General features: G+C 49.7%; 1 protein-coding gene across 1 annotated transcript in view; it reads left to right on the forward strand.

Moving 5' to 3' along the window:
- The first annotated feature begins 8,645 nt into the window (after positions 1-8,645).
- The window catches only part of USP53 (ubiquitin specific peptidase 53), a 37,603-nt gene continuing 31,566 nt past the window's right edge, over positions 8,646-14,682 (forward strand). The window contains 3 exon segments of the mRNA XM_081092203.1: positions 8,646-8,832; positions 11,007-11,099; positions 14,370-14,504. Coding sequence (XP_080948329.1) covers positions 8,689-8,832; positions 11,007-11,099; positions 14,370-14,504 — 372 coding nt within the window. The 5' untranslated portion in view covers positions 8,646-8,688.

Consider the following 14,682-nt stretch of genomic DNA (forward strand, 5'->3'; position numbering starts at 1 on the left):
TTCAGAACCACCTGAAATCTGACTGAATGGATGTCTTACAACTAGAGAAGTAAAGGAGAACGTGCATTGAAGCTGGTAGGAGGGGCGGGGCATGGAACAGGCTGGTCCAACACCCATGGATGGTGTTTCTTTAATCGGAAGGTGATGTCTCCAATGCCTCCCGTGAGAAGCAGGGGATCCCAGCAGCACACCAGGCCCCAGCCCAGGGTCCCAGAGCTGGAAAGAGAAGTCCCTGTAACTTCAGGCTGTAAAAGCAGCAGGGATTGTAGCTGAGTAACAGGGAGGCTGCTGGAGACCCAGGTGTTCCTCCTAAAGGGCCGGTGAATGAACTTACATGGTCCCGATTCCTCTGAGCTCCAGAGCCAGGTGGAGGCTTTGGGGGAATCCAGGGACATTTGGAAAGGACTACACCAGTGGTTCTCAACCTTGGCTGCACATTAGAATCACCTGGGAATCTTTTTAAAATCCTGATTTCTGGGCCTCATCCGGAAATTCTGTTTCTTTGTTACTGATGTTGTGGCCCCACCCCATAACAAAGAAACAGAATTTCCAGAGGCTGAGGCCCAGAAATCAGGATTTTAAAAAGATTCCCAGGTGATTCTAATGTGCAGCCAAGGTTGAGAACCACTGAACTGGACTGTCTGGCATTGCAGCAAGAATGCTGGGAAGCTTTCTTCCAGAGGCGTGCTTGCAGGGGGCATTGTTCTTGTGCTGGGACATCCCGCATCACAGAGCTGACTGGTAGTCATATCTGAGTTTCCGGCAGCATGGCCCACACTGTTCGCTTCATCCTGATGATTCCCTGAGACCCCTGCCCCATCCAATTTGCAGTCCCACCCAAGCTGTTTGCAGCTGCTTTTCCACATGAATGGCCAGTCCTGGCTCATGTTTCAGACTTTGCTAAAATCTCTTAAACAAGCAGCAGCTGGAGTCAGCATGCCCCAGACCTATCAGTAAAAGGCTAAAGACCCAGCACTAGCACCAGCCTGTCTTGCCTCACAGCTGGGCCCTGCCTGGGCAGTTCCTAGCCCAACACAAGTAGCAGCCATCTGAAGATCTCTCTGTAGCTCCTGCTGGGTGGCCCCAGGCAGTGGCTGACTTTGCACCTCCCAAGAGGCCCCAGAGCCAGTGTACCCAGTGGGCAGCTTCAGACCATACCAGATTACAATTCTACATATTCACAAGCGACACACTCAAGGGGCAGATTCAGTAAGCAAGTCCTGTCCTGCTCTATAGGACAGGAGCTCTTCCGCTGTAGATGCAGCTGGTCCTCACAGCCAATTGGTCTGGGGGCCAATCCCTCCCAGTGACACCAATTCCTCCCAGTGATGCCAGTCAAGGCTCAGCTACAACAAGACTGCACACAGCTCACACAGGCGCACCTAGAGTGCCCAGCTCAGGTGACTGGGGAGACAGCCACTGGGCCCTACAGGACACCTACTACACAAGGCCACTCTACCAATTCTAGGAGACATACAGCTCTATCTAATACATGGAAACAAACACAGGGAAGCAGCCAAAATGCAGAGACAAAGAAACATGTTACAAATGAAAGAAATGGAAGCAAGTAAACTACTGGATACAGAGTTCAAAATCATGGCTATAAGGTTACTCAAGGTTCTTAATGAGATCTTCAAGGGACTTAGTGAGACTTTCAGGTATTTTAGTGAGAAGGTCAAAGACATTAAAAAAAAAAGCCAGAAATGAAGCATACACTAACTGAAATAAAGAACAATTTACAGGGATTCAACAGTAGAGTAGAGGATTCTGAGAATCAAATCAAAGATTTGGAATGCGAGGAAGTAAAAAACACCCAAGGAAAAGAGTAAAAAGAAAAGGAATCCAAAAATATTAAGTTAGTGTAAGGAGTCTCTGGGACAACTTTGAGTGTACCAGCATTCGCCTCATGGGGGTGCAAGAAGGAGAAGAGAGAGAGCAAGATATTGAAAACCTATTTGAAGAAATAATGACAGAAAACTTCCCCTACCTGGTGAAAGAAATAGACTTACAAGTCCAGGAAGCACAGAGTCCCAAACAAGAGAAACCCAAAGAGGTCCACACCAGACATATCCTATACAAGAAAAGACTAATATGCAAATAGACTGAAGGGCGGAACAACTGAACAACTGGTCGCTATTATGTCAGCTGTGGCGGGATGGTGGAGCAAGTGAGTGGGGGCTCCAGACCAAGGTGGGGCGCCAAACCAAGGCGGGGCACCAGTTGCTGTCATCGGGGCCAGCCGCTGGTGGTTACTGAAAATTCTTTGCTCCCGCACACCGCGGTCCTGCCTGGTGTTCGTACCTGCTGCAGGTGCCAGCCCTGTTCGCACCTGCTGCCAGCGCTGGAGCTGCCGCTCGCACCCACTGCTGGCGCCCGGCCCTGGCCCCCGTCGCTCAGCGCCATCAGCAGGTACGAGCAGCAGCTGCCGGCCCTGACAGCCCCTCAGGGCTCTTCACCTACTCCTGCTCCTGAGGGATGATCAGGACGGGCAGCCACTGCTCGCACCTGCTGCCAGCACCCGGAACCGGTCCCGATCACTCTGCGCCCTCAGTGGGTGCAAGCGGCGGCTGCTGGCCCCAATCTCCCCTGAGTGCTTCTCCACCTCCCCTGGTCCTGAGGGGCAATCAGCGCAGCTGAGCCGCTGGCGCTCACTGACGGCGCTGGCCCCAATTGCTCCGCACTGTTGGCACGTGGGAGCGGTAACAGCAGGAGCGGGGCTGCCCGCAGACAGGGGACTGGGGGCCTCGGCGGGAGGGGCTGGGCGGGGGCGTGGAGGATGGGCCGAGACCCGTCCTTTTGCCTACTGCAGCCTCGCAGCCCACAGTTCCTTTCAAGGTGCACAAATTCGTGCACTGGGCCCCTAGTCATTATTAAAATGCCCAGGGTTAAAGATAGAATCTTAAAAGCAGCAAGAGAAAAGCAGTTAGTTACCTACAAGGGAGTGCCCATATGAGTGTCAGCTGATGTATCAACAGAAACTTTGCAGGCCAGAAGGGAGTGGCAAGACATACTCAAAGTGATGAATAGCAAGGACCTGCCACCAAGATTACTTTATCCAGCAAAGCTATCATGTAGAATTGAAGGTCAGATAAAGAGCTTCACAGACAAGAAAGAGCTAAAGGAGTTCATCACCACCACACCAGTACTATGTGAAATGTTGAAGGGTATTCTTTAAGAAGAGGAGGAAGAAGAGGAGAAGGACAAAATATGAACAATAAAATGGCAATAAATACATATCTATCAACAATTGAATCTAAAAATCAAAATAAATGAATAAGAAATCTAATGAACAAAATAAACTGAAGAATAAAATAGAATCAGGCGTAGAAACATAGAACAGAATGATGAATATCAGGGGAAAGGTGGGTGGATGGGGAGGAGAGGTGGGAAAAGATTAACTAAAGACCTTATATGCATACATGCATCACCTAAGGACACATGCAATAGGGTGGTGATGGCCTGGGGCAGGGCAGGAACTGGGCAGAGGGGGAAGATGGGGGGGAAAAGAGGGACTTCTGTAATACTCTCAACAATAGATTTAAAATAAAAAATACATTTTTATTGATTTCAGAAAGGAAGGGAGAGGGAGAGAGATAGAAACATCAATGATGTGAGAGAATCATTGATCAGCTGCCTTTTACTGCCCCCCTCTGAGGATCGAGGCCCCAACCCGGGTCTGTGCCCTGCTGGGAATTGAACTCCTGGTTCATGGGTCGATGCTCAACCACCGAGCAACACCAGCCGAGCATATAGTTTTTCTATTTTATTAGTTGTCTCTTACTGTGCCCAATTTATAAATAAAATTTTATTCTAGGTATGTGTGTATAGGAAAAAACACAGTATATGTGTATATATGTGTGTGTGTGTGTGTGTGTATAGGGTTTGGTACTATCCATGGTTTCAGGCACCCACTGCTGCAGATGAGAGGACCACATAGGTTGAATTTTCTAAATTAAATCTTCCCCGTTGCTTACATGATGATTTGAGTAGCTGCCCGAGTATTTCTGATGCGTTGCCTCCTGTTGTAATTCAGTTCTCCTTCTCCAGTCCAGTTTGCAAATGAAAGTTTGAAACAATGTGGTGGTGATTCCACTTGAAATGAAATATTCCCGGTTTTTTGTAAATTAGAATTTTTCGCATGTTAAGTTTTCATAGAGTAATATACAGCTCTATAAATGAAATTGCTTATTTTCTACTAAGAATGACTTATCAACAAATTTTAAAATTTAGAAATTGATGCTTTATTATATATTCATCTGACCCCCCTAAGTCTGGATAAAGGCCATGGCCAAGAGTGGCACAGCAGCTTCAGGAAATGGAGAAAGATGGCAACGTGGGATATAAAATACCGTGTAGTACAGCTTTTCCTTTATTCAGATGTTTATGTTGTTAAAAATCACTTACATCAAAGACCGTGTTGCTGCTGTCATTATAACGCTTGCATTGCTGAATGCCTGCTGTGTTTGGGTGTTCATTAGGTCTCTTACCCATGGTTTATGAGTCTTACAAGACCTCTATGGGCCTTTCAGAGAGATTGTGAGGGCAGCAGCTGCGGTGCCTTTAATGCTCCGTGGCTGAGAGCTGTGCTGTGTTGCTGGAGCCTCTCGGGTGGAACAGACAGCTGGGGATCCTGAGTCGGAGTGTGGATTCCCTGCTTGTCAGGGCCCATCAGGGACCCGCCAGACACTTCACACTCTGGCTTCTACGCTGCTCAGCCTGCGTGGCCCACTCTTGCCCTCTCCGGGGGGCCCCGCCCATCTCCAGGTGAGCAGGCCCTGTGATCCTTGAGGGGTGCCCTCCTGCTGGGTCCTGTCTGCAGCCTGAGAGCACCACCTCCGTCAGCCTAGTCCTGGCCCGGCTCCGCTCCGCACGGGGACTTGGTGGACCCTTCGTGCCTCGGTCTTAGGTGGGAACACTGATGGCAGAGGGCGTGGTGATGGGGGTGTCCCTTTATTTCCCGAGTTTTCACTCAGTAAGAAAGAGGAGTAAGAGATGCCAAGATGTTGGTTCTGAGCAATTGAGGGTGAAGTTAGAGCTGAGAAGGGGGAGAGGGGAGGCAAGGCCAGAGCCCAGGCTGGGGCTGCGCCCGCAGAGCCATGCGTGGGGCGCCCGCGCGGCCCCCTCTCTTCAGAGCCGTGTCTCAGAGGTTGTCCCGCATGCAGGGTGCACATGCAGGCTCGTCTCAAGTCACTTGTGGAAACGAGCATGTGGGGGAGGTCACAGCACAGTCCTCTGTTACCACAAAGACAGAGCAAAAAGTGCAGGACATTGAAAGTTACTTAAAGTTCCCTGTTTTTGTTGGTGGTGGTAGAGTATTTCCTTATTCTTATGTAATCTTATTTTTCATTTTTGTTTTAGAAATTTTCTAACACAGTCTTCTCCAATTCCTCCATATGTAGTGACAACAGTTTTGTATATCAAAGGGCATCTATTCTTCAATTAATATCTTCCTTACTATAATTTTTCCACATGTATCATTTTTGTTTTAATTGTATTTTTGCGTATGCATACACTCCTAACTCATGTGATGCTTACATGTGATGAATATACATGCTATCATTCACGTGTTTTCCATGTTTATCCTCTAGCTTGGCTGTCCACCCCCATCTCAGATGCACACACACTGCTCCCTGCTCAGAGGCTCATAGAAAGCATATATACTTCCCCACATATTATCAAAGTGGGGTCATGTTACATTTCTTCATTTTTCCCTTGTCACTAAAAACAGTTATATTAAGTCCCTATTTATGGATGTTGATTTTGTTTCTTTCCTTAGTCACTACACCTACCTAATATATCTCAATGAAGTACTTTTATGTTTGGAGCATATATTGTCAATATTGTTTTTTATTAAATATTGAAGTGTGCTTGTTTTATATATTTATTTATTTATTTTTATTGATTTCAGAGAGGAAGGGAGAGAGAGATGGAAACATCAATGATGCGAGAGAATCACTGATCAGCTGCCTCCTGCATGCCTCACCTTGGGGATCGAGCCCACAACCTGGGCATGTGCCCTGATCAGGAATTGAACCGTGACCTCCTGGTTTATAGGTTGATGCTCCACCACTGAGCCACACCATCCGGGCCTTGTTTTATATTTTATTAGTTGTTGCCAGGCAGATAGTACACTATAGCCACACGGTATATAGTATAGTTACATTCTTTTTATTAGTCAACAATGTATGTCCGTGTATCCCCTCTTGCAGTGTTGCTTTAAGTTTTGCCAGCCTGACGGGAACAAAGTAGCTCTTACTGACTTTGCAGCCCTCTGTGTCGGGTTCCTAGACCCCTGGCCCTCCTTTCAGTGCCTGTGTGGGAGTCGGAGCACTCAGTGTATTGTTGACTCATTGCCACGCTGTGTTCCCCGAGAAGGGACCGAAGGGACGGAGATGGAGGAGGGTCATGGGCGGAGGTCTGGTGGGAACCAGGCACCAGCTCCCAGTAGTTTTCTCCCAGTGGAGTCCCTCGGGACACACTCGCTCCTCCAGCGAGGCATTGCGATGGCACAGAAAATGTCCTCATCAGAGGCGGGAGCGTTCCGTGGTGGCACACAGGCACCTCCGTCTAGGACAGAGCCAAGTGCCAGGCTTGCAGGAGGAAGCAGGGTCTGGAGAAGCCACACTGCTGCTAGTTCAGGTGCAGAGACCACTTACCAGCCACTGGGCTGGGAATCCTCCCGAATCGAATCCCAAGCTCCCCGAGCCAAACCCTCGAAGGCAGGCTTTCCCAAGGAGAGCGAACGCTAGCCTGCGGTGTGGTCTTTTCTTTCTGTAAAAAGTGGCTTTTATTGAAATGCTTGAGTCCCGGTGCACGGCATTCGTCCCCTGGGGGGGGGGGGGGTCCCTCAGCCCAGCCTGTGCCCTCTCGCAGTCCAGGACCCCTCAGGGGAGGTCTGACTACCGTATTAGGCCCGCTCCCGCTCGGCCAAAAGCAGGGCTCGAAGGTGGGAGAGGCTCCCACCACCACCACTGTGCTTACCAGCCATGAGCCCGGCTTCTGGCCCAGCGGCGCTCCCCCTGTGGGAGTGCACTGACCACTAGGGGGAAGCTCCTGCGTTGAGCGTCTGCCCCCTGGTGGTCAGTGTACGTCATAGCGACTGGTCATTCCGTGTTCGGATGATTTGCATATTAGCCTTTTATTACATAGAATAATTTATATACTATACAATTCGCTCATTTAAAGTGGATTTTAGTACATCACAATTGTAGGACGTTTTCATCACTTCAGAAAGGACCACTGTACCGTACCTTCAGCTGTCACTCCTCGCCCCCACCACCACAGCCCTCGCTTTCCTATCTGAGCAGCCACTAACATGCTGTCTGTCTGGATTTCTGGGTTCTGGACATTTTGAGTGAATGGAATCATGTGCCATGTCGTCTGTGGTGACTGGCTTCTTTCACTCAGCACAATGTTCTCAGTGTCCTCCATGTTCAGCTGTAAGTCCTTCATCCCTTTTTATGGCTGAATAATATTCCACTGCTTGAATACACAGTGTTTGGGAAGTGTAAGCTCTTTGATTCACATTAAGAGCTGAAAATTCTTGTTTTCTACTAGTTTCATTAGTTTTAAAATGATGTCGCATGGTAACACCTACAAAAATACTTTATGCTGGATATTGTGCAAATTTTATCCCCTTAAGTGGGACCAAATAATCTCTCTCACTTATTGTCAATGTGCAAAACTATTTTATCTTTTTGATTGTAGTTGACACAGTATTATATTAGTTTCAGGTATACAACACAGTAATCTGGCATTTCTCTCTCTTACGAGTAATCATGTTAAGTCTGGTGACCATCTTGCACTGAATGGATTATTACCATGTTATTGAGTAGGTTCCCTGTGCTATGCGTTACCTCTGGGACTTATTTTAGACCTGGAAGTTTGTACCTCTTAATCCCTTCACCTTTTCGAACATGGCCCCTCTCCCCTCCCACAGGCAACCATCAGTCTGTTTTCTATAGGGTTTGGTGTCACATTGATATTTAAACAATTTTTAATGGTAAACTGTGTTTTCATTTTCATATTAGAACATTAGTTTTAATCTTTTTATGATTATAAATTCAACATTTCAAATATGTATTCACTGTTTGTGTTCAAATAGTAAAGTAGGGGCTTTCTTGATTAGCCTTTTCCTTTATGTAAGCAGTGTTTCTCTCTGTTGGAAAGTTGCTTTGCGGTCATGTGGATGTGCAATATGGAGTCAGTCACTTTGATAAGTTCACCTAGGAGAGAGAGAGCCTTCTTTCTTACCAAAAGGCCGTAAGGAAAACGAACAACCAAAGGAACCGTGTCAGATGCCAGTGTTACATCGTTTTCAAAACATCAAGACAGTGGCTTGAACTTTAAAGAAAATTTGTTCATCAACATTATTTTTAGCAGTTTAAGAAAATACCTTTTTCATCGTAAGCGATTAAATCTCTTTTAAAAGTAACACATAAAAACGTTTAAGGCCTTGTTCAAAATAGCCTTCCTTTTTCGTTTTCAGAACTTCATGTTCATGCGCCCTGTTTCAGTGGACAAAGTCCTGCCAGTTTGCGGCCACAGGAAAGCGATGGACGCGGATGCTCGCGGAATTGTCGGAGACTGCAGCGCATCCCAGTGGACACGTCAGGATAGCACCCGTTGCAGCACCGTCTCACGCGAGCATCCCACGCTCAGCTTCCACGCCCACAGAGCCGCGTGAACATGGCGTGGGTGAAGTTTCTGCGTAAGCCGGGCGGCGGCCTGGGGAAGGCCTACCAGCCGGGGAGCCTGCTGTCGCTGGCGCCCACCAAGGGCCTGCTCAACGCGCCGGGCCAGAACAGCTGCTTCCTCAACAGCGCTGTGCAGGTAGGCCCGCTCCCAGCAGGCGCTGCGCGGGGGAGGCCTCTCGCCTGTGCTTCCACTGCACGTTAAGAATAGAGTTAGTGACTGCAGTGACCTTGTCTCACTTAATGGTGGCAGCAGTACGTGGGCTGGGCACTTCGGTTCTTATAACAAAAGGAATTATTTTTTTCAGCAGGATCATATATTACTACGATATGAAGATATCGTTTGATTTATAGTCACTACTTAGTAAATTAAGAATATGTTTCTCAAAAAAGTAAAATAGTTTTTGAATCAGCTAATTTCCTCCCGTGCCCCCTACACGCACACACATCCACATACTTTTTAAAAGGAAATCCAGTAGGATCCCCACAGACAGCATAAAAGGAAGCAAGCCATCTGTGTCGAAACGAGCTGGGGTTTTAATCTCAGTTCCAACTTCCTCACCCCCACTGTGTCGTAGCCCACCTCTGTGGGTGGGTTCATGACTGGGGCTCCACTGTTTCTGTTAAATTGGAGGTTGGTCCATTGGTCCATTTTGCTTCTGTCCTTGTTGCAGTTCTTGTAATTAACAAGTATGTGTTAGCCCGCTTTTCTGTCTTAGATAAATGTCCTTGCGTGTGGTATGGTTTCTGTTCCCAGTCCCAGCTTTTGTAGGATCTTGTGTCCTTCCGACCACTACCAAAGAGGATTTAGAATGTTGGGCTGTTACTCTGTTGACCTCAGAATGTACCTTCGAAGAATTTATTGAAAATAAACCACTTTTCACATATTTTCCATTGCTACTTTTCCCTCCTGACAGCTCAGAGTAGAAAGACAGGTACTGGTTAGTTAGCCCCTTAGTTAAATGAGCCCATCGTGCCTGCTCAGACATCCCAGCAAGGACACGCACAAGGGAAAGGAAATGGAGAAGTGCCCGATAGGATGCACTTTTTAAATGAGCATCCGTGACCTTCCCATGAAGAGGCTCTGCACGTCCTACGCAGCTGCCCTCGCTGGTGCTGGCATCCTGCGTGCAGCCCGCGTGGCGTCTGCTGGCACCTCTCAGCGTTTCCCGTGGCCCAGGCTGTCGGCCATGAGTTCTGGAGTTCTTGTGTGTCCGGGGAAACCTCAACTTCGTTTTGTTGGTGAAAGATGCTTTCACCACTAAAGGCGCCTGAGTTGCCTGCTTTCTCTTCAGTTCTGTGCAGCTCTCGCTCCCTCTCTTTGGCTCACGTTGTTTCTGATGAGAAGCTGTCGTCTTACCTGTCCCTCTGCCCACATCCTCTCCTCTCTGTCCCTGGGCGGCACGGTGGTCGTGTGGTACTTCCGCATCGCCCTCGTCGTGTGTCTTGTAGTGGGTTTGCTGAGAACTGGTTTATAATTTTAACCAAATCGGGAAACTCTGACCATATATCTTCAGGTTTTCCTGTCCCTCCTGTGGAGGCTGCACGTACGACACACTGGCGGCTGTGGCGGGAATGACAGCGGCAGGGCAGTTGGCACTCCTTGCCTGCCAGCTCTGCCTGGCACTGCGCTCTCACTTTAAAGGTTGTAGCTGAGTGCTTGGCCCTTACCAAGAGCCCTGCGGGCAAGGCAGCCACGGTGCCCCACGGCAGCGATGTCAAGTTTCTCAGACCGACTTTAGGTTCTGGACTGATTTATTTAAACAAGTACAGTCGTCCCGTCCCCCCCCACCCCCCCACCCCTTCTCTGTCTTTTAGTAGCAAATGATGACTGGATAGTTGTAGCCAAAGTATTGGGGTTATTTCTAACTGCTCTTCCTACCGGCTGCACCCCGTCCCAAGCCAGGCGCCCTCCCCTCAGTGTGGGGGGAGAGGCGGCCGCTGCTCACCCTGTCTTCTCGCTCACCCGCTCTGACCCACTTGCTGCGCCCTGGTCTCAAGTCCAGTTGTGTTTCCTCTGAATTTCACTTCATTCCAAGTATTACGATCACTTCCTCCGTCGTGTCTGCCAAGTCCCGGCAGTACCGCGTGTCCTGCTCATAGAGCCCTGGCCTGAGGCCTCCGCTGCCTGCCCACGCTGCTCAGGCTCCCTGGGCGCCGGAGGCCTCGCCGGCTCCTGCTGGTGCTGTCTTAGCGGGGGGGAGGGGGGGGTCTGCTGTTGTGCAGGAGGTTAAAGGCCGTCTGGTTTGCAGTTTCTAGGACATTTCCACCTCTTCTCGCCGAGCCTTACCGCCTCTCCCGCTCTCGCCACAGGTGCTGTGGCAGCTGGACATATTCCGGAGGAGCCTGCGGGCCCTGACGGGGCACGTCTGCCAGGGCGAGGCCTGCATCTTCTGTGCGCTGAAGGTACCTCTCAGAGCTCCGACGGCTGCCGTGGTTGTCTCTCCAAGTGTTTACTTTTACTTGACAGTTTATTTGATTTATTTGCCATATTTGATAGCTCACTTGTAATTAAAGTTCATTGTCAAGTGATTTATAATTCTGAGGATGAATTCTTAAAGTATGATTTATTTGGGTTTGTGTTTTCATTTTTCACTTCTATACAAGGACAGTTAAGTTAATATTCTACAGGGTATGAAATTGTTGGGAACATTACCTTTTACTTCAAGCATGTCAAACTCAAAGGCTACCATGGGCCAAATAAACAAGGTTTAAGTTGATGTGGGCCAAAAAAAACAAAAGCTTCAATTTTCATGGAAACATAGATTTATTTCAATAGAGACTTGCTGAATACAAAGGGCTGAAATAAATGAGTCATCGTTAACATAAAAGAACAGAACATTTTAATAAAAACTAATATTTTTCTTGAACATTAGCTTACCAGACACTGAATAACTGCACAAATTAGTAAGCGTAACGCAAATAAACCTATACTGCACAAATTAGTAAGCGTAACGCAAATAAACCTATTTTTCTTGTTCTCCGAAAGCAAAATATTTCCTGTTTTGCACACCAAGCAAGTCAGTCCAAGACTAATGCCGTGGCCATTGGCTGCTAAAATATTCGCTGCTAGGATTAGTGGGGAGAAATGGTGCGCCTGCGTGTAAGGCGTGTGAGGGAAATGAATGCAACAAGATTATAGTAATTAGTCATTAGTGAATGTTATTGTTCGTTATTAATAATTATGTATAGCAGGATATTGTAAAAATTAAGTCATGAAATTTTAATTGAAACGTTTCTTACATACTGTTACATTGGCTGGGCTGCAAAAATATTCATTGTGGGCCATGTGTGGCCCACGGGCTGTGAGTTTGACATGCTCTTTTTACATTATTTTGAAACTTAGTTTTAAAATGTTTTTGAACTCCTAAATTCTGGTTGCCAGGGAAACAGCAGTGAACAGAATGATTCAGCCCTGCTTTCATGGAGCATCTATTCTAGGGAGGGGAGGCATATCAGATGGTAGTAACTGCAAATGAGGGCAGGGGACCAGGAAGGGGATAGAGTCGAGTAGCAGGAAGCCTCGCTGGGAGAGCGGCATTTAAATTATGGCCTGAAAGGTGACAGTGGACTGGACGTTCAGGCGGGCAGGGCCCTAGGGGCCGTTAGCATGACAAGGTCCTGGAGACCTGGCTGCAGCCACTGTGTGGGCTCTGGTGCCCAGGGAGCTCAGGTGGGGAGCAGCGATCACAGCCTGGGGTGCCCGGGAGCTCACGTGTGGGGAGCAGTGATCACAGCCTGGGGTGCCTGGGAGCTCGGGTGTGGGGAGCAGCGATCACAGCCTGGGGTGCCCGGGAGCTCAGGTGTGGGGAGCAGTGATCACAGCCTGGGGTGCCCGGGAGCTCGGGTGTGGGGAGCAGTGATCACAGCCTGGGGTGCCCGGGAGCTCGGGTGTGGGGAGCAGTGATCACAGTCTGGGGTGCCTGGGAGCTCGGGTGTGGGGAGCAGTGATCACAGCCTGGGGTGCCCGGGAGCTCACGTGTGGGGAGCAGTGATCACAGCCTGGGGTGCCTGGGAGCTCGGGTGTGGGGAGCAGTGATCACAGCCTGGGGTGCCCGGGAGCTCAGGTGTGGGGAGCAGTGATCACAGCCTGGGGTGCCCGGGAGCTCGGGTGTGGGGAGCAGTGATCACAGCCTGGGGTGCCCGGGAGCTTGGGTGTGGGGAGCAGTGATCACAGTCTGGGGTGCCTGGGAGCTCGGGTGTGGGGAGCAGTGATCACAGCCTGCCTGCGGAGTCCTCTGTGCCCCTCCTATAAACGGGTCTGGTCCCTGAGTGTGGGCTGCCTGCACCTCCATCCAGGACATAGGATGTGGCTGCGGATGCTGCAGGCCTGAGGCGAGGAGCCTGGAGAAGGTGCCAAGGCTCCTGCCCGGCTCTATCTGGCAAGTGGTCATCCTCAGAGGGCTGTGGTCCAGGGAGGAAGCCAGTCTGGCACCACAGCCCACCACCAGCAGCTGCCCGGCGTCAGTGAGGGACTCGATGAGTCCATTCCTAGCGCCAGGCTGTGCCACAGGCCTCCTCCAGATCAGGGTTGAGCTGTCCCCAAGTTCAGATTTGTGCCCTAAGCGAGGCCGACTGTCAGTAACGGCGGGGGGAGTGGGGGGGCGCGCTCACCATGGAGTGATACGTAACGCACAGGAGGCGGGGCATGGAGGGCCTTCCCGGCCTCTGTGAGGACCTCGGCTTTTCCCGTGCGTGATGCCAGGAGTTGGGGTCCCTGGCATAGAGGGTGATGCCATCTGTTTTAACTGGATGCTGTGTTTGGACTGGACTTGGCTACAGGAATGAGAATAAAGAGAAGAGATACAAGGCAGAAGCAGGGAGTCCATATAGAATCAGCAGTTCTCAACCTGTGGGTCGCGACCCCTGAAAATACATCCTGCATATCAGATGTTTACATTATAATTCATAACAGTAGCAAAATTACACTTATGAAGTAGCAACGAAAATAATTTTATGGTTGGGGGTCACCACAGCATGAGGAACTGTATTAAAGAGTCACCGCATTAGGAAGGTTGAGAACCACTGAATAGATTAAGCAACTCTTTTATGTTATTGAAATCCTGTCCTGGAATCTAAGATTTTATCAACACTTTTTTAAAAAATCTATTTTAGAGAGAGGAAGGGAGAGGGAGAGAGAGAGAGAAACATCAGTGATGAGAATCATGGATCGACTGCCTCCTGCACACCCCACACCGGGGATCAAGCCTGCAACCCGGGCATGTGCCCTGACTGGGAATCGAACTGTGAGCTCCTGGTTCATAGGTCGACGCTCAACCACTGAGCCACACCGTTCGGGTTATTAACACTACTGAGTTCCTGCTGTTTTTCGTGTGATTAGATGTTTGTTCTTGGTTAACATAATTTTAATTCCGATGGTACACTTTCGATTCAGAACTTCAGAATCAGCGGGGAGCAGTGGAACGCGGGCCTCACTCAGGCACACGCAGCCGGGAGAATCCAGGCCGGGCCCGAGCAGCCTGCCCGGTTCTCCTGCACGCGGCGCTCGGTGGAGAGGCTGGGCAGCCGTCTCCGCACGGGGCTTTTCTGTGGGTTCAGGGCAGAAGACTTAGTGTTGGTTTCCGTGGGTAGCGTTGGTGTCACCGTGTCGGAGTGAGATAGGGGCGTGTTTGCAGTTGTTGGCATTGCGCTCACGCCTGTGCTTGTGGTTCGCAGACCATGTTTGCTCAGTTTCAACACAGCCGGGAAAAGGCCCTCCCGTCGGACAACGTGCGGCGCGCCCTGGCCGAGAGCTTCCGGGACGAGCAGCGGTTCCAGCTGGGCCTCATGGACGACGCGGCCGAGTGCTTTGTAAGGACTGGGAGCCTCCTGCCCGAGCTCGCGTCTGTCCCCTCACTGCCGGCTCGCACCCAGTGACACGGTCACAGCGCGGAGCGTCAGAGCCCTCGCAGCTCAGTCGGGCTCCGTGCACCTCTGGCTTTGCCCTTGGTGATGCTCCAAGTTTTACTGAGTGTTAGGGACTAGGGCA

This window comes from Myotis nattereri, assembly GCF_964212035.1.
Source record: "Myotis nattereri genome assembly, chromosome: 5".
Taxonomy (NCBI): Eukaryota; Metazoa; Chordata; class Mammalia; order Chiroptera; family Vespertilionidae; genus Myotis; species Myotis nattereri.